This window comes from Acartia tonsa, chromosome 11 (genome assembly GCF_053477335.1).
Source record: "Acartia tonsa isolate MP-2025a chromosome 11, ASM5347733v1, whole genome shotgun sequence".
Classification (NCBI taxonomy): Eukaryota; Metazoa; Arthropoda; class Copepoda; order Calanoida; family Acartiidae; genus Acartia; species Acartia tonsa.
Genome location: NC_137270.1, coordinates 21,869,225 through 21,890,179, shown reverse-complemented (window position 1 = coordinate 21,890,179; position 20,955 = coordinate 21,869,225). Strand labels below are relative to the sequence as shown.

At 34.4% G+C, this 20,955-nt stretch overlaps 1 protein-coding gene and 1 long non-coding RNA gene across 2 annotated transcripts in view; one reads left to right on the top strand and one right to left on the bottom strand.

The window, feature by feature from the left end:
• Positions 1–1,194: 1,194 nt before the first annotated feature.
• LOC145331370 (uncharacterized) overlaps positions 1,195–20,955 on the bottom strand; it is a 32,053-nt gene continuing 12,292 nt past the window's right edge. The window contains exons 7-19 of the mRNA XM_080175993.1: positions 12,165–12,245; positions 8,215–8,286; positions 7,753–7,806; positions 7,538–7,592; positions 6,043–6,092; positions 5,450–5,505; positions 5,097–5,177; positions 4,527–4,631; positions 3,561–3,609; positions 3,106–3,166; positions 2,582–2,667; positions 1,956–2,074; positions 1,195–1,687 (exon numbers count right to left, since the gene is read on the bottom strand). Coding sequence (XP_080032119.1) covers positions 1,519–1,687; positions 1,956–2,074; positions 2,582–2,667; positions 3,106–3,166; positions 3,561–3,609; positions 4,527–4,631; positions 5,097–5,177; positions 5,450–5,505; positions 6,043–6,092; positions 7,538–7,592; positions 7,753–7,806; positions 8,215–8,286; positions 12,165–12,245 — 1,038 coding nt within the window. The 3' untranslated portion in view covers positions 1,195–1,518. The remainder of the gene's footprint in view (positions 1,688–1,955; positions 2,075–2,581; positions 2,668–3,105; positions 3,167–3,560; positions 3,610–4,526; positions 4,632–5,096; positions 5,178–5,449; positions 5,506–6,042; positions 6,093–7,537; positions 7,593–7,752; positions 7,807–8,214; positions 8,287–12,164; positions 12,246–20,955) is intronic.
• On the top strand, positions 14,614–15,451 carry LOC145331371 (uncharacterized). The gene is made up of 2 exons (XR_013883710.1): positions 14,614–14,894; positions 15,290–15,451. It is a non-coding gene; the product is annotated as an uncharacterized LOC145331371 (long non-coding RNA).

Genomic DNA, 20,955 nt, shown 5'->3' with positions numbered 1-20,955 from the left:
TTGTAATGAAAATTGCTAAACTTTTCTAAATTTAAGGCATGATATCTAAACCTTATTTACTTAACTAATAAAGCGATTAAACTTTTAATAAACTACATGAACAAATAGTATTTTATTAAATCAAAATATACAAAAAGTCTATAATATTGCAATGAGGTAAGATAAACCAAATTTATATTATACAGGTTTTACAATACATTTTATAGATAAATTTCTTTCTATTTTTGTATAACTTATAAAATAAAGTAGAAAGTGTTCATTTTATGAAGCTTAAAATCTCAAAACTACTGGATCGATTTGATTATCTATTTTAGTTTATCTTCACATAGGTCCTTGGGTGGTTTTAGGCTATTTTAATTTCAGATTTAATTTTCCAAGCCCCTTTCTGCCCCTAGGAATGCGAAGCCACCAGATGCTAGGGGTGTAGCCGGTAGTGAATGAAAAAAGAATTACAAAATACTTAAAAGGAAGCTTTGGATCATGGAAAGAAAACGAAGTAGCGGTTTTTGTTGTAATATCACTGTAGCTTTTCTCCTATTTCTAGCCCATGCAGGGAGCTAGAACGCTGCAGGTCTAATTTCCTAATCCTGCAGGGTTTACCTAACCTAACCTAAAATAACAAAAGCTACTGTGAAAATTCGATGAAACCCGCTACTTCGTTTTCTTTCCATGATCCGAAGTTTCGATCACACTATATATATTGTAAATAACACATTTTCTTACACCTTTTTATAATTAAATTTTTTTTCAGTTCTTTGGATAATTTACTGAGATTCGCATATTAGGATTGCTTGTATTTTGAAATTATAATATTAACAAGGATGACAACATCCATAAGTAGCGAAGCTAAAAATTTTGATTGTATATCAGGAAAAAAATACTATAAAGCAGTGTCATAAAATAAATATTAATATTGGTAAAAAAGGGAAATCATCACACCTTTAAAATAACGCAACCTTATAATCATGAAAACTTAAAAATCTAGGAATCGAACTAGCACCTTAATTAATAGACAAATCTTAATGAAACTTTATGGAAATATGTAGAACATGAGCATATTCAATCCCTGATAATTTCAACCGTCAATCCTGAATAGGAATTGAGAAAACCATGAAAACCTAAAAACTCTAGGCATCGATCTAGCACCCCAACTAACAAAAAAATATTAATAAAACTTGGTGAAAATATGTAAAATATAAAATTAATTAATCCCTGAAAATTTCAGCCCTTTATCTTGAAAATCACGAAAACGTAAAAATCTAGGAATCGATCTAGCACCCCAAATAACAAACAGACGGACGAAACAATGTATAAATTAGATGGGCATATATAGTGGGAATCTTCACAAAAAATTTCAGCTGTCTATCTTGAATAGGTCGAGAAAATCACGTTTCCCCCAATTCATTAATTACGGACAGACGGACGGACAGACGGACGGACAGACATTCGGAATTATAGAGTTGCTTCGCTACTAAAAACTATTAAACACAGGGCATCATAAAGATTTTCAAGATTTTTCTAATATACATCTCCAGGAATGAAGGATAATTCCTCCATAGATATTGATGTTCTTGTATTTATATTATGCTCATTAATTTCTTCCAGGTAGGCTTCTAGATAGAGGCAGCAACTAAATTTACTTCTAAAGTTCTGACAATTCAAGCTCCAATAATAGTCTTGTAGTAATCTGAAATATGAAATTTTAATTTAAAAAAGAAAAAAATACGACTTTCAATCTTTCTTAAATATGACAATTATAATATGTATCTAAATTTATATATCCTCTTAAAATAAAGATTTTTCCAACCTTTAACCTTACCTTACTTTACCTTTAACCCTTCCCTCCTTTTTACGAACGAACTGACTAATAAATAAGGTCTTAATCAGCCACCTAAATTAACGACAAATTATCCCCTGTCAATATCCATTAATAATGATTATGATTGTGATTTTACCTTATAACTTTTAATTTGTATTTTTCCTCTTTAATTATCAAAATTAAAACTGATAACACGAGCACAGCCTTGTCTTTCAAGATCTCTAATACTTTTGTCAAGCATTCAGGAGATGATACCTATAAAAGATAAAATATTTATAATCTGTTACACGGAAAATTGTAAAAAAATCAAGGATGCCAACGTCAATTAACGCGAATCTCTGACACAGAACTTGTACTTGTATTAAATGTAGAGTGTCATAACTTAAAAAGCAGAATATAAATGTATAGGTCTAAACGAAATTGTAAATAAATTTGTTGCAAAACTGCTTAACTACAGGAAACAGTGTTTAAGGACATACTTACGTTTTCAGGACTTGATTATAGATAATATTGGACCTTGTTGTTGAAAATGTTTCTTTTTTTATTGAAAGAGGTCTAAAAAATGATCAGCGTTTACTTTTTGCATACAGAATACCTGACTATAAAGCAGCCAAAGTAATATTTTTTCTCTTTTAACCCCTTTTTTTAGCAACCTATGTTTTAGGTCCCTTTTTAAATTAAAAACACTAAAACAACAATATACTTTGGTTATATTTTAAACTTTTTAGTAGCCCCCCCCCCTCAAACTGATAAAATGCTTACCCTTATATCATTAGAAAAATAATGATAGCTGATGTTACTGAAATAGGAGGAATCTTCGCTTAACTCAGCCAAACAATCCTCCCTCTATTGATAAAAATATATTATTTACATATTATTTTACAATTAATATACGGTGGATTAGAACTGATTCTCAATCATACTGAAAAATCATGTATAGCATGAATTCATAACATTTATATCGCATCGTATTTTAAACAGCTTTCCGCGGATATACAATGAACACTCATAAGATTAAAACCAGTATTTTAGCCGGGCTTTTTATATGATTTTACTTTTTTATATTCGTCGAAAACTGTATATAATACGATGCTAGATATAGTTATTTTTTGTATGGATGATAACTGATTCTGGTAAATTACAATTGATAGTTGAAACGTTTGAACACTCAACTTAATGAACCAACCCATTGAAATTGAAAAACACTACCCAAGTTGTTGAGCCAACGAATAAGAAAGCATTATTATAAAACATGAAATAGGTTTGTAAATTATAATTTTATTCCTGTTGAATTGAGATGAGTTGTGAAAACCAGGAGGACCATTCCAACTTTGTATTGTGGATAACCTAAACAAACATCATTACAATTTATTTAATAAAATAAAATATTAATAAATCAGAATTTGAGCCCAGGGATCTAAAGCGATAAGACAAGGACCAATAAATTTGTGTACAACCCAATGACGAAACACTGAATTAATATATATTACCATGATCCCTTTACAATTTTGGTCAATTTTTTTGGATAAATCTGGTTTTCATTGCTTTTCAGCGAAAACTCTTAAATTGAATTTATTGCCCATTGTCCCCTCCCGTACTCCCTGGAATTAACCAAACTGTAGATTACAATGACTGTTTGAAATGTTTGGTTCTGCTAGAAATATATTTGAAAGTTGTTTTCTTACATAAAACTACTAGAGGTCATCTTGAAGACTAATATTTTTAATAATATAAAATAAACCTGAAAAAGTTGGTCTAGAAGAAGGAAAGTTTTCTTTGTGTTCTGTAACCTAAAAGCAGTTTAAATCAGTACATTTTTGAAGTATATGAATAAATATACCCTACCCTATAATATAAAGTAATAAGATTTTTTGTCTGAAGTTAAATATCTCAGGAAATATTGGTCTTAATTGGTTGTAATTCTCAGGCATGTATTATAAATGTTTTAGGGTGGTTTTAGGCTATTGTATTACACTTTCAACCGTCTCCTAGAGGCTAGGGGCGAAGTAACTATTCTATAATACAAAGTAGCTTGATGTCTGTCCGTCCGTCCCTTAAGATCTCGGTAACCACAAAACCGATCGGATTCTACTCTTCAGGGTATATACCTATTGGTCCTGTGGTGGTTTTAAGCTATTTTCTTGGGAGGTGGGACACCCCCAACCCCCCCCAAAAATGAAAATTCCCCCCCCCAAAAAAAAAAAGAAGAAATAAAAATTCAGGTGCTGCCCATAAACTATGGGCAGCACCAGATTTTTTTTTTAATCTTTAAAGATTTTTTGTTTAATCTTTAATTTTTTTAAAATTACCTTATGGGGCAAAGCCCCTAGACGCTGAGGGCGAATCCGCTAGTATTATTTAACATATCAGCCCAAATTAAAATTGATATATTGTCAACATTTCATTGGTATTTTTATGAAAGACGTGAAAGTAAAAACAACATGATTTATATCTGTCCGTCTGTGTGTTTGTACAGAAGAATCTCTTTAAACACTTGACTGTTATGATTCTTCTTTACAGTAAAGTTTTTCATGGTTCTAGGTTTATGACCATTTTCTACTTTTTTTCAAAACAAAATTGAAATGGGTTCTCTCAAGTTCCAATAGATGCCTCTGGGGGCGTAATTTTCTTTAGCATAATTGGTAGTGGACATTCATTTATCGTCGATTGTCTTATCTCTTAAGATTCCTGGTTAAACTATATATACCTTATCCATGACGAGGCATTGGAATTAAAGAAATCAAATTCTTTTTCTGGTTCCAAGTCTTGGATAAAATCATCAACCTCCAGTCTTGTTAAAAATCCATTAATCCTAAAGAAAACATTAAAATGTTTTAGCAAGGGTACGTAATTATGAGCAGTGGTGTGCCCAGCAACTCAACAAGGTGGGGGGACCTAAGGATGTGAAAACATGGGAAAGCAGGCCATCCCCATGTTAAATTAAAGGAGTAAAGTGACAGATCCTGCACCCCCTACGCACGCCACTGATAAAGGGATAAACATACCCCTGTTTACGCTAAACAACATCAATTGTGTAGAGTAAAACTATTGGTTGAGTAGATTTTATATTGAAGGTTTGTACAACACAAGCAATATTTTTTTAGGCAATGAATGAGAGATCGTGTTTCGGCCCAGTATAATTACTTTCCAATGTCCTCTACCTTCCCAGTGATTTTCCAGCAGGAAGAAGTAGATTGTGCTGTTGTAATAATTTTATACTGTCGATAATGTGATACTTTTGTGTAAAGGATATCACACCGAATTTTCTGGAACCTACCTTTTCTTATTTGCAGATTCATAGCTTTGTGAATCTCTGGGATAATCTTGGAGAAATGGTTCAAATATTTCATTCCATATTCTAAACAAGGGAAAAGATCATCCATATGTATCAAAATACATAAATAAAAGGATTTTTTAAATAGCTGATTAAAAAAACAGCCAATAGAGATTGTGCATTGTTCAGGAGAATCTTGTAAATAAATTCAGAAGTCTTATAATATATAAAGCAGTCTTACAACTTTATATTTTCCCAATAGGAATATAAACATAGCTTTTGCGTTATATTTGCACTATATATATATTTCATATATTTGCACTATATTGCAAGCATAGCAACTTTTTAAAATTAACCTGTACAGTTGTATGCCGACTTTGTATTCAAATCTTCCATTATTACTGCTTTCAACCTATAAAAAAGAAATGTTTAACTTTGCTTTAAACCAAGCTATAGTTTTTGCACAAGTGGTAAAAAATAAGCTATATATTTTTATTTTAACACTAAATTAAATACAATTTTTGATATATCACATGTGCCATATTTTTTTTCTTATATTTTCTTATAAAATAAATAAATAAAAATTACTGTAGCTCTAAGTCTTGAAAAAAAAATGTAAATAAATAGTAAATACTAAAAAATTAAAAGTCTTGCAAGATAAAGTACTTTGATCAGCTGCGCCACTAGTAATAGTTATCTATAGTATCATATTATAGTCAGCTTTCCGCGGATATCAGAATGAAAATTTATAAGATTAAAACTAGTTTTCACCCTCGTGGCCAAAGGCCAAGGCTAAGAAAACTGGTTTTAATTTTATGATTTTTATTTTATATCCGTGAAAAATTGTCTGTAATACGATGCTATGAATAATTTTTCACAATGACTGAAAACTGGTTTTAATCCAGTGGGTAATAATCGGTGTCGAAGCCATACTGGAAAAATTACTTACTGTTGCTTGAATGTAGTCTGGGTGCTTCATAACATATTGTGTCTTCATGCCTAAATGTTATTAAATCATAAATTCAATCTTTTTACAAAACAGATGTTTGTGTATAATGAAGTCAATCTGTGTGCAAGGTAATGAGTTGAGTCTATTTTGAGCCAAGGCAGTCTACCTACTCTAACTGTTAATTTTACGAATTTGAAATAGCAACAGTTTTTCTATAGTTTTTAGTTATGCCGACAACGAGTATATAATACAGGTTGGTAGGCCTTCCACTTTTAAAGAACACATTTTTTGACGAAACCTTTCTATGGATCGTTGAGTATCATAAAATTGGATTTAAAAAAAAGTATTAAATGAAAAAAACAGAAATTTACATATCCTTATTTCCAAAATAGATTAAAAGTATTTGTAGAAAAGTTTGGACTCTGCTTATTTGTACAATACTTTGGGGACAGTTATTACATACGGGGATCTCCCTCCCTATATCATTAGTAGCGAAGCTACTCTATAATTCACAATGTCCGTCCGTCCGTAATTATTGAATTAGGGGAAACGTGATTTTCTCGGCTCCTATAAAAGATAGAACGTTGAAATTTTTTGACAATATTCCCATCATTAAGGAGCACAATTAACTATAAAACATCAATGGCGGTCGGACTGCTTTTTAGCAGGTTTTAGGCTATTTTTTATATTTTCCAAATTTTCCCCATATCTTTGGTGTTTATGGTCCGATTTTCAAATTTTTTTTCAGTTAAAGATATCACAATTAAATTTCCCGTCATTTGAAATAAACAACAATGACGGTCAGACTGCCTTTTTGAGGGTTTTTGGCTATTTTTATATTTTTCACATTTTTCCCCATATCTTTGTTGTTTATGGTCCGATTTTTGAAATTTGTTCAGTTAAAGATATCAAAATTAAATTTCCTGTCGTTTGAAGAAAACAACAATGACAGTCAGACTGTCTTTTTGCAGGTTTTTGGCTATTTTTTATATTTTTCACATTTTTACCAATATCTTTGGTGTTTATGGTCCAATTTTCAAAAATTTTTCAGTTAAAGATATTAAAATTAAATTTCTGGCGTTTTAAGAAAAGAAACAATGGCGGCCAAACTACCTTTAAGCAGGTTTTTGGCTATTTTTATATGTTTGACATATTTCCCCATATCTTTGGTATTTTTGGTCCAATTTTAAAACTTTTTTGCATAAACAGTTTTAAAATATTTTTTCCCATTGTTATGTTACGTAATTTACTTTAACCGTCTTCATCATACAAAATAAAACAAGGTTTCGTGTTCTCCAATAAATCTATTCTTGATTTTAAAAAATACACTTTAAATCTACTTCTACGTATTCTCATCCACAATTTTTTGTGCTTCGCTACTTATGGATGTTGTCATCCTTGTTTCTCTATGAAAGATTTTTTAGTTAAGGCGGAGAGGGTGGGTGGGATGATTTCTACCCCATAGAACATGCTTGGATGTAAAGAAATAAATTACCTGCACTTATACAATCCTCAAATCTGCACTTTTTACATCTTTTTGAAGTTTGGGCCTAAAATTAGAATATTTTTATAAAAATCAGACATCCAGATAAATATTAAAGTTATAAAATGACATTTTCCATGCGGTTTACACGCGGCTAACAAGCCCTGATAAATGTTTATCGAATAGTTGACTTTTTGTGTTAATGAAGAATAATAAAATACTATTACCTTTTTCGAGCAAGATGTGTTTGATTTGCAATGAAACCGTCTAAATCCATTGTTCTAGAAAAAGAAAATTAATTCAAATTTTTTTGAAATATAAAGTAGTAAGAGTTTTAGTTCAAAGCAAAAGATTGCAGTTAATGGTATTGGGCTTTTCCATATCCCCTAGAAGCTAGCGTTACAGTTTGAACTCAATGGGACAATTCTAACATGCTTAAGTTACCGATAACAGTTAAGAGCTAACCATTACATACTGACAGACAGGCCTAATTATAGAAAAGGAAGCTTTACAAAGTGTCTCAAAAACCAGCCATGTGACGTCATAAAAATGAGGGATTATACATCTCTTTTTTATGGGTTTTCTTTCCAACTTCTCCTCTCATCCCTCATTTTTACGACATCATTTGGCTGATTTTTGAGACACTTTGTAAAGCTTTATACAAAACCTTCGCTTTTAAAAATGTTTACCTCGACCGCTCGTCTAAAGAAAGCTCTGCAGGATGTGCATGACAGACCACCATAGTATATGTGTGCTCCTGCCTATATATATAATAAGAAAGCTCTACAGGATGTGCATGACAGACCACCATAGTATATGTGTGCTCCTGCCTATATAGATAATAAGAAAGCTCTACAGGATGTGCATGACAGACCAACATAGTATATGTGTGCTCCTGCCTATATAGATAATAAGAAAGCTCTACAGGATGTGCATGACAGACCACCATAGTATATGTGTGCTCCTGCCTATATAGATAATAAGAAAGCTCTACAGGATGTGCATGACAGACCAACATAGTATATGTGTGCTCCTGCCTATATAGATAATAAGAAAGCTCTACAGGATGTGCCTGACAGACCACCATAGTATATGTGTGCTCCTGCCTATATAGATAATAAGATAGCTCTACAGGATGTGCATGACAGACCAACATAGTATATGTGTGCTCCTGCCTATATAGATAATAAGATAGCTCTACAGGATGTGCATGACAGACCAACATAGTATATGTGTGCTCCTGCCTATATAGATAATAAGAAAGCTCTACAGGATGTGCATGACAGACCAACATAGTATATGTGTGCTCCTGCCTATATAGATAATAAGAAAGCTCTACAGGATGTGCCTGACAGACCACCATAGTATATGTGTGCTCCTGCCTATATAGATAATAAGATAGCTCTACAGGATGTGCATGACAGACCAACATAGTATATGTGTGCTCCTGCCTATATAGATAATAAGAAAGCTCTACAGGATGTGCATGACAGACCACCATAGTATATGTGTGCTCCTGCCTATATAGATAATAAGAAAGCTCTACAGGATGTGCATGACAGACCACCATAGTATATGTGTGCTCCTGCCTATATAAATAATAAGAAAAATCTACAGGATGTGCATGACAGACCACCATAGTATATGTGTGCTCCTGCCTATATAGATAATAAGATAGCTCTACAGGATGTGCATGACAGACCACCATAGTATATGTGTGCTCCTGCCTATATAAATAATAAGAAAGCTCTACAGGATGTGCATGACAGACCACCATAGTATATGTGTGCTCCTGCCTATATAGATAATAAGATAGCTCTACAGGATGTGCATGACAGACCACCATAGTATATGTGTGCTCCTGCCTATATAAATAATAAGAAAGCTCTACAGGATGTGCATGACAGACCACCATAGTATATGTGTGCTCCTGCCTATATAGATAATAAGATAGCTCTACAGGATGTGCATGACAGACCAACATAGTATATGTGTGCTCCTGCCTATATAGATAATAAGAAAGCTCTACAGGATGTGCATGACAGACCACCATAGTATATGTGTGCTCCTGCCTATATAAATAATAAGAAAACTCTACAGGATGTGCATGACAGACCACCATAGTATATGTGTGCTCCTGCCTATATAGATAATAAGATAGCTCTACAGGATGTGCATGACAGACCACCATAGTATATGTGTGCTCCTGCCTATATAAATAATAAGAAAGCTCTACAGGATGTGCATGACAGACCACCATAGTATATGTGTGCTCCTGCCTATATAGATAATAAGATAGCTCTACAGGATGTGCATGACAGACCACCATAGTATATGTGTGCACCTGCCTATATAAATAATAAGAAAGCTCTACAGGATGTGCATGACAGACCACCATAGTATATGTGTGCTCCTGCCTATATAGATAATAAGAAAGCTCTACAGGATGTGCATGACAGACCACCATAGTATATGTGTGCTCCTGCCTATATAGATAATAAGAAAGCTCTACAGGATGTGCATGACAGACCACCATAGTATATGTGTGCTCCTGCCTATATAGATAATAAGAAAGCTCTACAGGATGTGCATGACAGACCACCATAGTATATGTGTGCTCCTGCCTATATAGATAATAAGAAAGCTCTACAGGATGTGCATGACAGACCACCATAGTATATGTGTGCTCCTGCCTATATAAATAATAAGAAAGCTCTACAGGATGTGCATGACAGACCACCATAGTATATGTGTGCTCCTGCCTATATAAATAATAAGAAAGCTCTACAGGATGTGCATGACAGACCACCATAGTATATGTGTGCTCCTGCCTATATAGATAATAAGAAAGCTCTACAGGATGAGCATGACAGACCACCATAGTATATGTGTGCTCCTGCCTATATAGATAATAAGAAATCTCTACATGATGTGCATGACAGACCACCATAGTATATGTGTGCTCCTGCCTATATAGATAATAAGAAAGCTCTACAGGATGTGCATGACAGACCACCATAGTATATGTGTGCTCCTGCCTATATAGATAATAAGAAAGCTCTACATGAGGTGCATGACAGACCACCATAGTATATGTGTGCTCCTGCCTATATAGATAATAAGAAAGCTCTACATGAGGTGCATGACAGACCACCATAGTATATATGTGCTCCTGCCTATATAGATAATAAGAAAACTCTACAGGATGTGCATGACAGACCACCATAGTATATGTGTGCTCCTGCCTATATAAATAATAAGAAAGCTCTACAGGATGTGCATGACAGACCACCATAGTATATGTGTGCTCCTGCCTATATAAATAATAAGAAAGCTCTACAGGATGTGCATGACAGACCACCATAGTATATGTGTGCTCCTGCCTATATAAATAATAAGAAAGCTCTACAGGATGTGCATGACAGACCACCATAGTATATGTGTGCTCCTGCCTATATAGATAATAAGAAAGCTCTACAGGATGTGCATGACAGACCACCTTAGTATATGTGTGCTCCTGCCTATATAAATAATAAGAAAGCTCTACAGGATGTGCATGACAGACCAACATAGTATATGTGTGCTCCTGCCTATATAGATAATAAGAAAGCTCTACAGGATGTGCATGACAGACCACCATAGTATATGTGTGCTCCTGCCTATATAGATAATAAGAAAACTCTACAGGATGTGCCTGACAGACAACCATAGTATATGTGTGCTCCTGCCTATATAAATAATAAGAAAGCTCTACAGGATGTGCATGACAGACCACCATAGTATATGTGTGCTCCTGCCTATATAGATAACAAAATTTGTTAAATTGGTCAATATTTTGATAGATTTTTTTTCTTAGGGGGGATATGTGGAAAGTGTCATGTGTGACGTCATAAAAATCCATACCTTTTTAGGGGCTTCCTTTTCCACTTCTCCTCTCATCCTTTATGACGTCACACAAGATACTTTCCTCATATTTTTTTTTGGGGGGGGGGGGGTTGATATTTTGTTCAAGACAAAATTCTCTTGAGGGTAGGAGGGCCCCTCTCTTAAAACCTTCACAGAACACATAAATACTAAAAGATCCCAAGTTGCGACAAACACTAAAAGACGGAAAGACATTCTCTTACTTTAGGTAATGATATAGATAGATAGACATATAGTCTGACTGACATTGATGATAGATCTATATAAGTAGTTAGGTGAATAGATATATCCTATTATACAAATAATGTAGTAACGTTTTTTTGTCTGTAGTTCAAGATTTTAATAACTGATTACTGAACCTATTCTCTTTTTCAGTGAAGCTTCAAATCGGTCTAATGATGGTTTTAGAATATTTTATTAAAAAAATTATGTCTTAGAATATTTTTTTAAAAAAATTATGTCTTAGAATATTTTTAGTCCCTGAATGCTAGGGGCGCATCCTCGAGTAAATATATAATAGTTATTTCTCGCATCGTATTATAAACGGCTTTCCGCGGATATAGAATGTACAATTATGAGATTAAAACTAGTTTTTTTTTAGCCCCGAAGTGCCGTAGAAAGCTGGATATAATACGATGCTAGACATAGTTTTTTCGTATGGATGAGAACCTGTTCTTATCCACCGGATTCGAATGAATACGAGAAATATTGTTACCTCCTTGTTACAAATTGGGCACTTGGTACCAGGCTTATTCGAACATTCACTCTTATATCCTTTCTTTCTACCTCGTTTTTTCTAAAAATATATTCTTTATATATATATGATTTTTTTTTTAAATTAAATGCAACAATTTGAAAATTTTAGTAAGGATTTATATTAAATTGAAAACAAAATTTTTTTTATAGCTTTTAAAGCTTCTGCGATTAAAGTGCAAATCTAAAAATTCCATTTTACTAAAATTTTACGTATTCTTTTCAAAGAAAAACACATTAAGAAAAATATTTTGCATGTAAAATTAAGATAATATTGCACACAAATTTAGAGTAACAGAAATAAAGACATTTTAGAATAATGGTTTCTCGTATTCATTCGAATCCGGTGGATAGGAACCGGTTCTCATCCATACGAAAAAACTATATCTAGCATCGTATTATATCCAGATTTCTACGAATATAAAAATGTACAATCATAAGATTAAAACCAGTTTTTTAGCCCGTGCCTTATAATTGTACATTTTATATCCGCGGAAAGCCGTTTATAATACGATGAAAGAAATAACTATTATATTGTTAGAAAAATTTGAGGAAAATAGTTTTTAAAATTAATACAATTTGTTTTATATGTGAGTATATATTATTACTTTATAAAGCATAATTAGTCATGACTAAAAAACTATACATATATATATATTCAACAAATTATCTTTTATTTTAAAAGGTTGCTAGCCAAAGTTACATTTTATCTTTTTAGTAGCGAAGCTACTCTATAATTCACAATGTCCGTCCGTCCGTCCGTAATTAATGAATTGGGGGAAACGTGATTTTCTCGGCTCCTATAAAAGAAAGAGAGCTGAAATTGTTTGACAACATTCCCATCATTAAGGAGCACAATTAACTATAAAACATCAATGGCGGTCGGACTGCTTTTTAGCAGGTTTTAGGCTATTTTTTATATTTTCCAAATTTTCCCCATATCTTTGGTGTTTATGGTCCGATTTTCAAAATTTTTTCAGTTAAAGATATCAAAATTAAATTTCCCGTCATTTGAAGAAAACAACAATGACGGTCAGACTGCCTTTTTGCAGGTTTTTGGCTATTTTTATATTTTTCACATTTTTCCCCATATCTTTGGTGTTTATGGTCCGATTTTTGAAATTTTTTCAGTGAAAGATATCAAAACTAAACTTCCTGTCATTTGAAGAAAACAACAATGACTGTCAGACTGCCCTTTTGCAGGTTTTTGGCTATTTTTGTATTTATCACATTTTTACCCACATCTTTGGTGTTTATATTCCAATTTTCAAAAATTTTTCAGTTAAATATAAATTAAATTTCTGGTGTTTTAAGAAAAGAAACAATGGCGGCCAAACTGCCTTTTAGCAGGTTTTTGTCTTTTTTTATATGTTTGACATATTTCCCCATATCTTTGGTATTTTTGGTCCAATTTTAAAACTTTTTTGCATTAACAGTTTCAAATTTTTTTCCCCCATTGTTATGTGCATCTAGTATGTAATTTACTTTAACCGTCTTCATCATACAAAATAAAACAAGGTTTCGTGTTTATTTTCTCCAATAAATCTATTCTTACACACTTTAAATCTACTTCTACGTATTCCCATCCACAATTTTTTGTGCTTCGCTACTTATGGATGTTGTCATCCTTGTTTATATTTTATCAAAAATATGAAAAAAGGTTTGTGTACCTTTCTACAATGGAGATAGAATACGTAGATTGATGCAATAATAATATGCTACTTTCAGCTGGATAATATAACCCAACCCCCCCCCCCTTCCGCCCTCCAACTGGAGGAACGAACTAACCAATAAGTGAGGACCACTGTAGCAACCTTAATTGTCGACAAAATTTCTCCAGATAATATGCTCCTTCCAGCAGGCTAATATAACAATACACCACGTCCCCCCCCCTTTACCCAATTCCCATCCCTCCTATTGAGGAAACGAACTGTTCAACCGACCAATAAATGAGGACCATTGTAGCAACCTAATACGCTGACAAATTTCCCCTGTCATAATATCCATGTATTCTATATTCATTCTACTAAGACTGCCAGCCAGAGTGTGTCCCCTGCACCCTATTTCCCAGGTAGAATGGTAAAAATGCAATATGACACAACACGTTTGAATAAAAACGTCCAGACATTTTTGCATTCAACAAAGCTGATCTCCCGTACCAAAATAATGGGGGAAACTGTGGGTTTTCAAATCAAGACAGGAACCAGATGGCAAAAAGTTCTGAACCCATTTGCCGACACTTTAATCGGCATGACAAAACCAATACCTGGCACCGAGAACCTGTTCAGCACATCAATGGAGCCCCCCCTGATCAAATACAACAGCGTGCCCTATGCAGACAGAGGATCATTCTTCCCTAACTCCAAGTTCTGCAATCCCCTCATCACAGAGGATGATTTCGAGGATAACTATGAACCTCCTCCCAACGCTGCCAACATGGATGAGTTCCCTCCCTTGGAGTCCGCAACCACCTCTGACACGGCAGCCGCCGATGTCCCTGAGGCCGAGGATGAGAACGCAGCCGAGCAGATGCCAGCTCCAACAACTGCACCCAGCGTAGCAGCAGCACCAGCTCCTGCCACATCAGCAGCCCGCCCTGCAGCCAGAGAGCCAGAAACGGATCCACCTAAACAGCAGCCGCTACCACCGCTGAAATCTATGCCTGCAAGAACTGCAAAGAAAACCAACGACAGTAAGATAAAATGATTAGATAGTACTTTCTTGCAGTTAACAAATACTTACTGTCCTTATTATGAATGATTATTGATTAATTACTATAATTAATCCGTTTATTTTCTTGTCATATAATGTCATAATGTCATCGTCTGTCAAAGATTAAAAAACGAAAACTAAAAACAAAAAGAATTTAACTCTATTTTACCTACCTACCCCCTATGCCAACTTTTAGATAAAAATATTGATTAAAAGATTTTTTGTATCTAACCAATACCACGGGGGGGGGGGGGGGGGGAAAGAGTAAAGAGCGGAGGCACATCACCTCCTAACTAAATGTTTTATCTATCTCACTATTATTACTATTGTAAATATATTCATGTTTTATGTATGCTGATATATATTGTTTTTCAGTCGTTCCCACTGGTTGATATACGTGCTAATCCTCCTGCGATAAACTTAGACTCCACACCAGTACCCTACAAGCCTCCCTAATGGATTAAATGAACAGGTACCTGCTAATTTAAATCTTAACCCTACACTAGACCTCCTAAACCCTATATATGGCCAACATTTTGATGGACTTAATGAAGAATTTGGTATTAATTGTCAATACATGTCGGAAAACGAAGCAATAACAAAATTGAAATCTTTTAGAGAACAACTGATAATTTTATTTTCTTTAAACTGTCAATCGATAAACTCTAAATTTGATGAATTGGTGGCGTGTATAGATAATTTTAATTGCAAAGGAATACGGCCCAGCGTTCTTGCGTGTCAAGAACTCTGGGCAAATTCCAATGCAAATTTTGACGTGTATAATATTGAAGGCTACAACTGGCATGTCAACCTTAGAAAAACGCAAAGGGGGGGAGGGGTGGGATTACTAGTGCAAAAACATTATAAAGTAGTAAGAATGTTTGACAACATCTCCTTCAAAGAACGTATATGTGAATCTATCTGTCTCAAATGTTCGTTTAATGGATTTAAATTCTTAGTTTTGAACACCTATAGACCCCCTAATCAAAGTAGTGCTGAACTTGATGAATTTTTTGAAATGTACCTTGAATTATTGGATAGGATTATGTCACTCAACCTACCGTTCTTTATTGTTGGAGACATTAATCTTGACTTATTCAGGATTAATGAAAACAACAGCCCTAGTATGCGTCTGCTAGAGTCGCTAAATTTCAACGGCATTTTGAATACAATTACCAAGGCCACCAGGATCACAAAAAACACTTCAACATTGATTGACATTTTTGGCGTTGGTAATTTTATTCCAAATCTTATGTTGTCTTGTGTCCTAACATCACAAATAAGTGATCACTTGTTACTGATAAATGCGTATAGAATTAATGCTAACAAAAAACCAAAAAAACCTGATACTTATGAAAAAAGATTGCTAGGCGATGATAACATTAATTCACTAAATGACGCACTTTTCAGTACCGATTGGTCAAACGTACTTAACCAAAATGACGTCAACGTTGCCTATAGTAATTTCATAGCTAAGTTTCTTGAGTTATATAACATCTCATGCCCCATTGTAAAAGTCAAAAAAAATTCTAGGGTCCAGCCCCAGCAGCCCTTCATGAACGAGTACCTCTTGAGAATGAGGGAACATAAACATACCCTCCACGACAATTTTCTTAGGGAAAGAACAAGGGAAAGTGAGCTGTTGTATAACTCTTATAGAAACTCTTATAATAGGAATGTACGCCGCGCAAAACTAGAATATTATAGGTCAAGTATAAGAAATTGCGGCAGAGATAGTAAAAAGTTATGGCGTTGTTTAAAAGATATGCTAGGATTTGATCAAAAGAGTGCTGAGTGTTCATATTTAGAGGTCGGGGATAGGAAAGTTGAGGGTGACCAAGCTATCGCTAACGAATTCAATTCCTATTTTAGTCAGATTGGAACCTCCCTTAAACCTGAGATCCCAACAACAGAAAAAAACTTTGCAGAATTTTTACCCCCACCCATTCAAGACTCAATCTTTTTTGAACCCCTCTACCCATTTAAAGTAATAAATTTGATTAGGAATATCAGGCCCAAAAGGTCCACAGACATCAATGATGTCAGCATGTTTTTAATTTCTCGCTGTGCGGATGTTATCGCACACCCCCTTTGCCATGTCTACAACCTTTCCCTCCAATCTGGCGTCTTTCCTGACGGTATGAAAGTAAGCAAAATTCTTGTCCTTCACAAATCAGGTTCACTCAATCAAATGGATAACCACCGTGGTATTTCATTGATTGATAACCTAAGCAAGCCCCTCGAAAAGTACGTATGCGATAGCTTGGTAAATTTTTTGGATGAAAAAAACTTTTTTAACTGCAGACAGTTTGGATTTAGGAAAAACATCTCAACTTACCATAATGTCCTTGATCTCTCAAATATGATCACTCAGTGTCTGGGTCGAAACAATTCCTGTATGTCCATATTTTTGGACATACGGAAGTGTTTCGACATGATCCCTAGGAATTTGTTGTTTGAAAAGTTAAGGAATGCAGGGATAAGGGGATTACCATTACAATGGTTCCGTTCTTATTATAGCAATAGACGTCAAAAGGTGTTTTTTAAGGGGTTGTTTTCATCTACGTTGGAAGAGATTATCATAGGCGTATTACAGGGGTCAGTTCTTGGCCCAATATTGTTTTTGATCTTTATAAATGACCTTGCAAACTGCAGCCCAGAAGTTTTTATTAATCTTTTTGCTGATGATGCCCTAACCTTCATGGAAAGGAACTCATTAGCAGAACTGATTGAACTCGCAAAAGTAACCATCCCCAAACTGACCGCCTGGTATAACGCAAATGAACTCTTAATCCATCCCCTCAAGACCAAAGTTATGGTCTTTACTTCCCCCAGAGAAAATCTTACCCCTGAAGAAATTCAATTAAAAACGGAATTTAATGTCTTCATAGACATGAACAACGTAGGTGAAAGCATCCCTGAAAAGATCACAAAGTTAAACCTTGTAGATGATAATAATGAGGGTTTTTTAAAGCACTTAGGAATCAGCTTGGATACAAAATTAAAGTTTTCTTATCACCTTAAAAAAGTACATGCAAAAATTTCAAAGATTATTTACTCAATGCGTGTCATGCGCCATTTGCTTGATAAGAAACACTTAAAGATTTTATATACAAGCTATATTAAATCTAGTGTGGAATACTGCTGCCTTCTGTTCACAGCCTGTCCAGCCTATCTTTTAGATCCCATTTTGAAGATACAGAAGGCAGCAGTAAGAATAATAGAAAACTTACCTAGCAGAGCACACACAGCAGAATATTTTAAAAGTAATGGGATATTGCCCATTAATCTATTAATAAAATTTAACGTCTGTAAATTTATGTATAAGTACCTACATGGCTTACAGCCAGAAATTTTTAATAATACCTGGGAAATCTCCCGTGATCGCCACAGGTATAATACAAGAAATGTAAACAACTTTGCATATGCAAATGGAGTAAATAGAACTTTTTTACTAAATTCACCCCTTCATTCTTTTCCCACAATTTTTAATAGTCTCCCAAATAACATAAAGCAAATAGTAAATGAAAAAGAATTCAATAGAAAATGTTTTACTCACTTTCTTAACCAAATAGATTTTACATAGGTACCTATAACTAATAAACAAACTTAAAAATGGTAAGTGTTCTATCAATATTTTTATTTATCCATGTCCTATACTCAAAAATCCAAAAATAGGATCTGTAAGATCCGAACTCTCACCCGGGTAGTTAAGGAGGGGGGGGAGGGGGGTATATAGTGCTTTCTACAAAACTTCACCAAATTCTTGCATTCTAACATCCTAACTTCAAATTTAATTATGTTTTTCATACTCATTATATTCATCATACATCATTAATTTTCACCAAAACCTCTTTTTTCCATCATCCATAATTTCACCAATTTCATTGTCATCCATTTATAGTTTTTTGTTGAGGCCGGAAGGTCCTATATTTGAACGCACGGACACATCCTATTATAGAGCAGCGTTGACGTTATTAAGTTGTTAAGTCATTGAGTATTAAGCTTAGGCGTGTAGTTGGGACGCAGCGATACAGGTTACTGACAACTGCAACAACAGTAAGGTTGTTGACATAGAAATTAATCCATTAAATTGGAGAGAATATTTATTTCAACAATTATTACAAACAAAATCTAACTCGATCACTTTTATTTATTACTTTATATGTTGCTGCAGTTACAGGTTAATAAGCGTTGGAGCTGGGTGGCTCTAGCAGACTCATCTAAATATATAAACGATTGGTTGATACATACTTTTTCACGTGTACATTCATTCACTACAAAATTAGGCATCAATATCATAGGGTTCAACCAAAATTAAATCCATCACTCAGTCTCATAGTCTTCAGTCTGTGGCCCACTCTCCTCTTCTCACACTCCTCTCTCTATTCACAATCAGCCATACCGTCGGTCAGTTCCTCCCCAAATCAGATCACTCAGTCATTCAGTCCTCATTAGCGTCAACAATCTCTGGCAGGTAAGGTGACCGACGCCGCCCACTAAGAGTCTGAGCGCATCTTTCCGCGCACGCCATGAGCCGTTCTTCGATGATAGGAACGGCGGCTTGCGTGCGCCGCAAAGAGCGCAACCCGGACAGGCAGCCTGTCAAGCTACGGGGTTGTCTGACAAAGATAAATGAGCGCAGCTCATTAATCTCGTCATAAATCCTAAGCATTTCGAGGTAAACAACATCCTCAATTGAAATCTCCCAGAGGTAGAACTCTGCCAACAAGGAAGCGTTTGTTAAACGCTCAGATAAGTTATTCCAGGGACCGACTGCCGCGGTCAGAACTCGGGTGCGCAGCCACTCGGACACCAAACCTGCCATCCCTCTCTTTCTTTCTTTCTTTCTTTCTCTAACTCTTTTTACCTCTCTCCTTAAGTCTCAACGTCTTAACGTCTTAACGTCTTAACGTCTTAACGTCTCATAAATCTTTACAAAAAAGAACCTTCACTTGAAGAACAATGCTAGTAAACTGATGTGTTTCTAAAAATGATTTTTAGCCTTCTTAAATTGAATCTAGCAAAAACAATTCCTTAATATCAAACTTAACAAGATTTTTAACTTCAAAGCTGCAAAGCCACTCTACAACTAGCTTAGCCAATATTGAATACACGATCAACTTAGGATACGTCTGACAAAAAATTCAAATAAAATCAGTTTTTCTCTAAAATACTCAAAAATCTTAAAATTTTTATATTTATTTAGTTTTTACTTGGTTTTTATTTAAGTTTTTACTTACACACTAGGTACATATGTGCGCCTACCGCGCATATGTATTCCTTGTTATTGCAATGTTCAATGTTAAATGTTTAAATGTGGCTAAAATCCATCAAGCCCTCCAGTTTTTCACCCAACAAAAAACTCAAATATGTAAATTTATTCTTATTTAATAAACGCCATCAGGGATGTAGGAATATGGTGACGGGTTGGGAGATAAATTACAGGTATCAAAGAAGTGTGGGATTGGAATCCCACAGGATTTTAAATTACTCAGTTCTTATAATCATTTAATCCGGGAACGTTAGGTCGGTGGGAGTCGCAGTCTATAACGGGAAAAAAAACATGGCTAACTTCCATGGCACCGGTAACATAATTGTATTGGTCTTATTTTTGGAAACCCCGTATGGATTCTAGTGGAATGATTGTTAGATGGTATATTCAGCATACCGTAGTATAGTAGTCTTATATATGTGTTTATATATGTCAATATGTAACTAAAATAATTTGTTACAACTATTTTCTAAAAGCTATGAAACGATTTGGTAAGCGCCGCGAAGAACTGCGGTTCAACAACCCCGGCCGGGGTTAAGCCATCCACTCGCTTCACAGCTTGCTCAGTGTTCAATTATATAATAAAATTGTATTGTAAAATGTAAAATGTAGGTGAACGGGGAAGGAGAAGTTCACTACAACCCTGAGCTAGGTACATAAATAGTAAATGTACTACAGGATCTTAAAAATGCTAATAAATTACAATTTAATGGATTATTATTCACTGTATATGTAATAATTTATTTATTATCTTGCCTGCAATCTC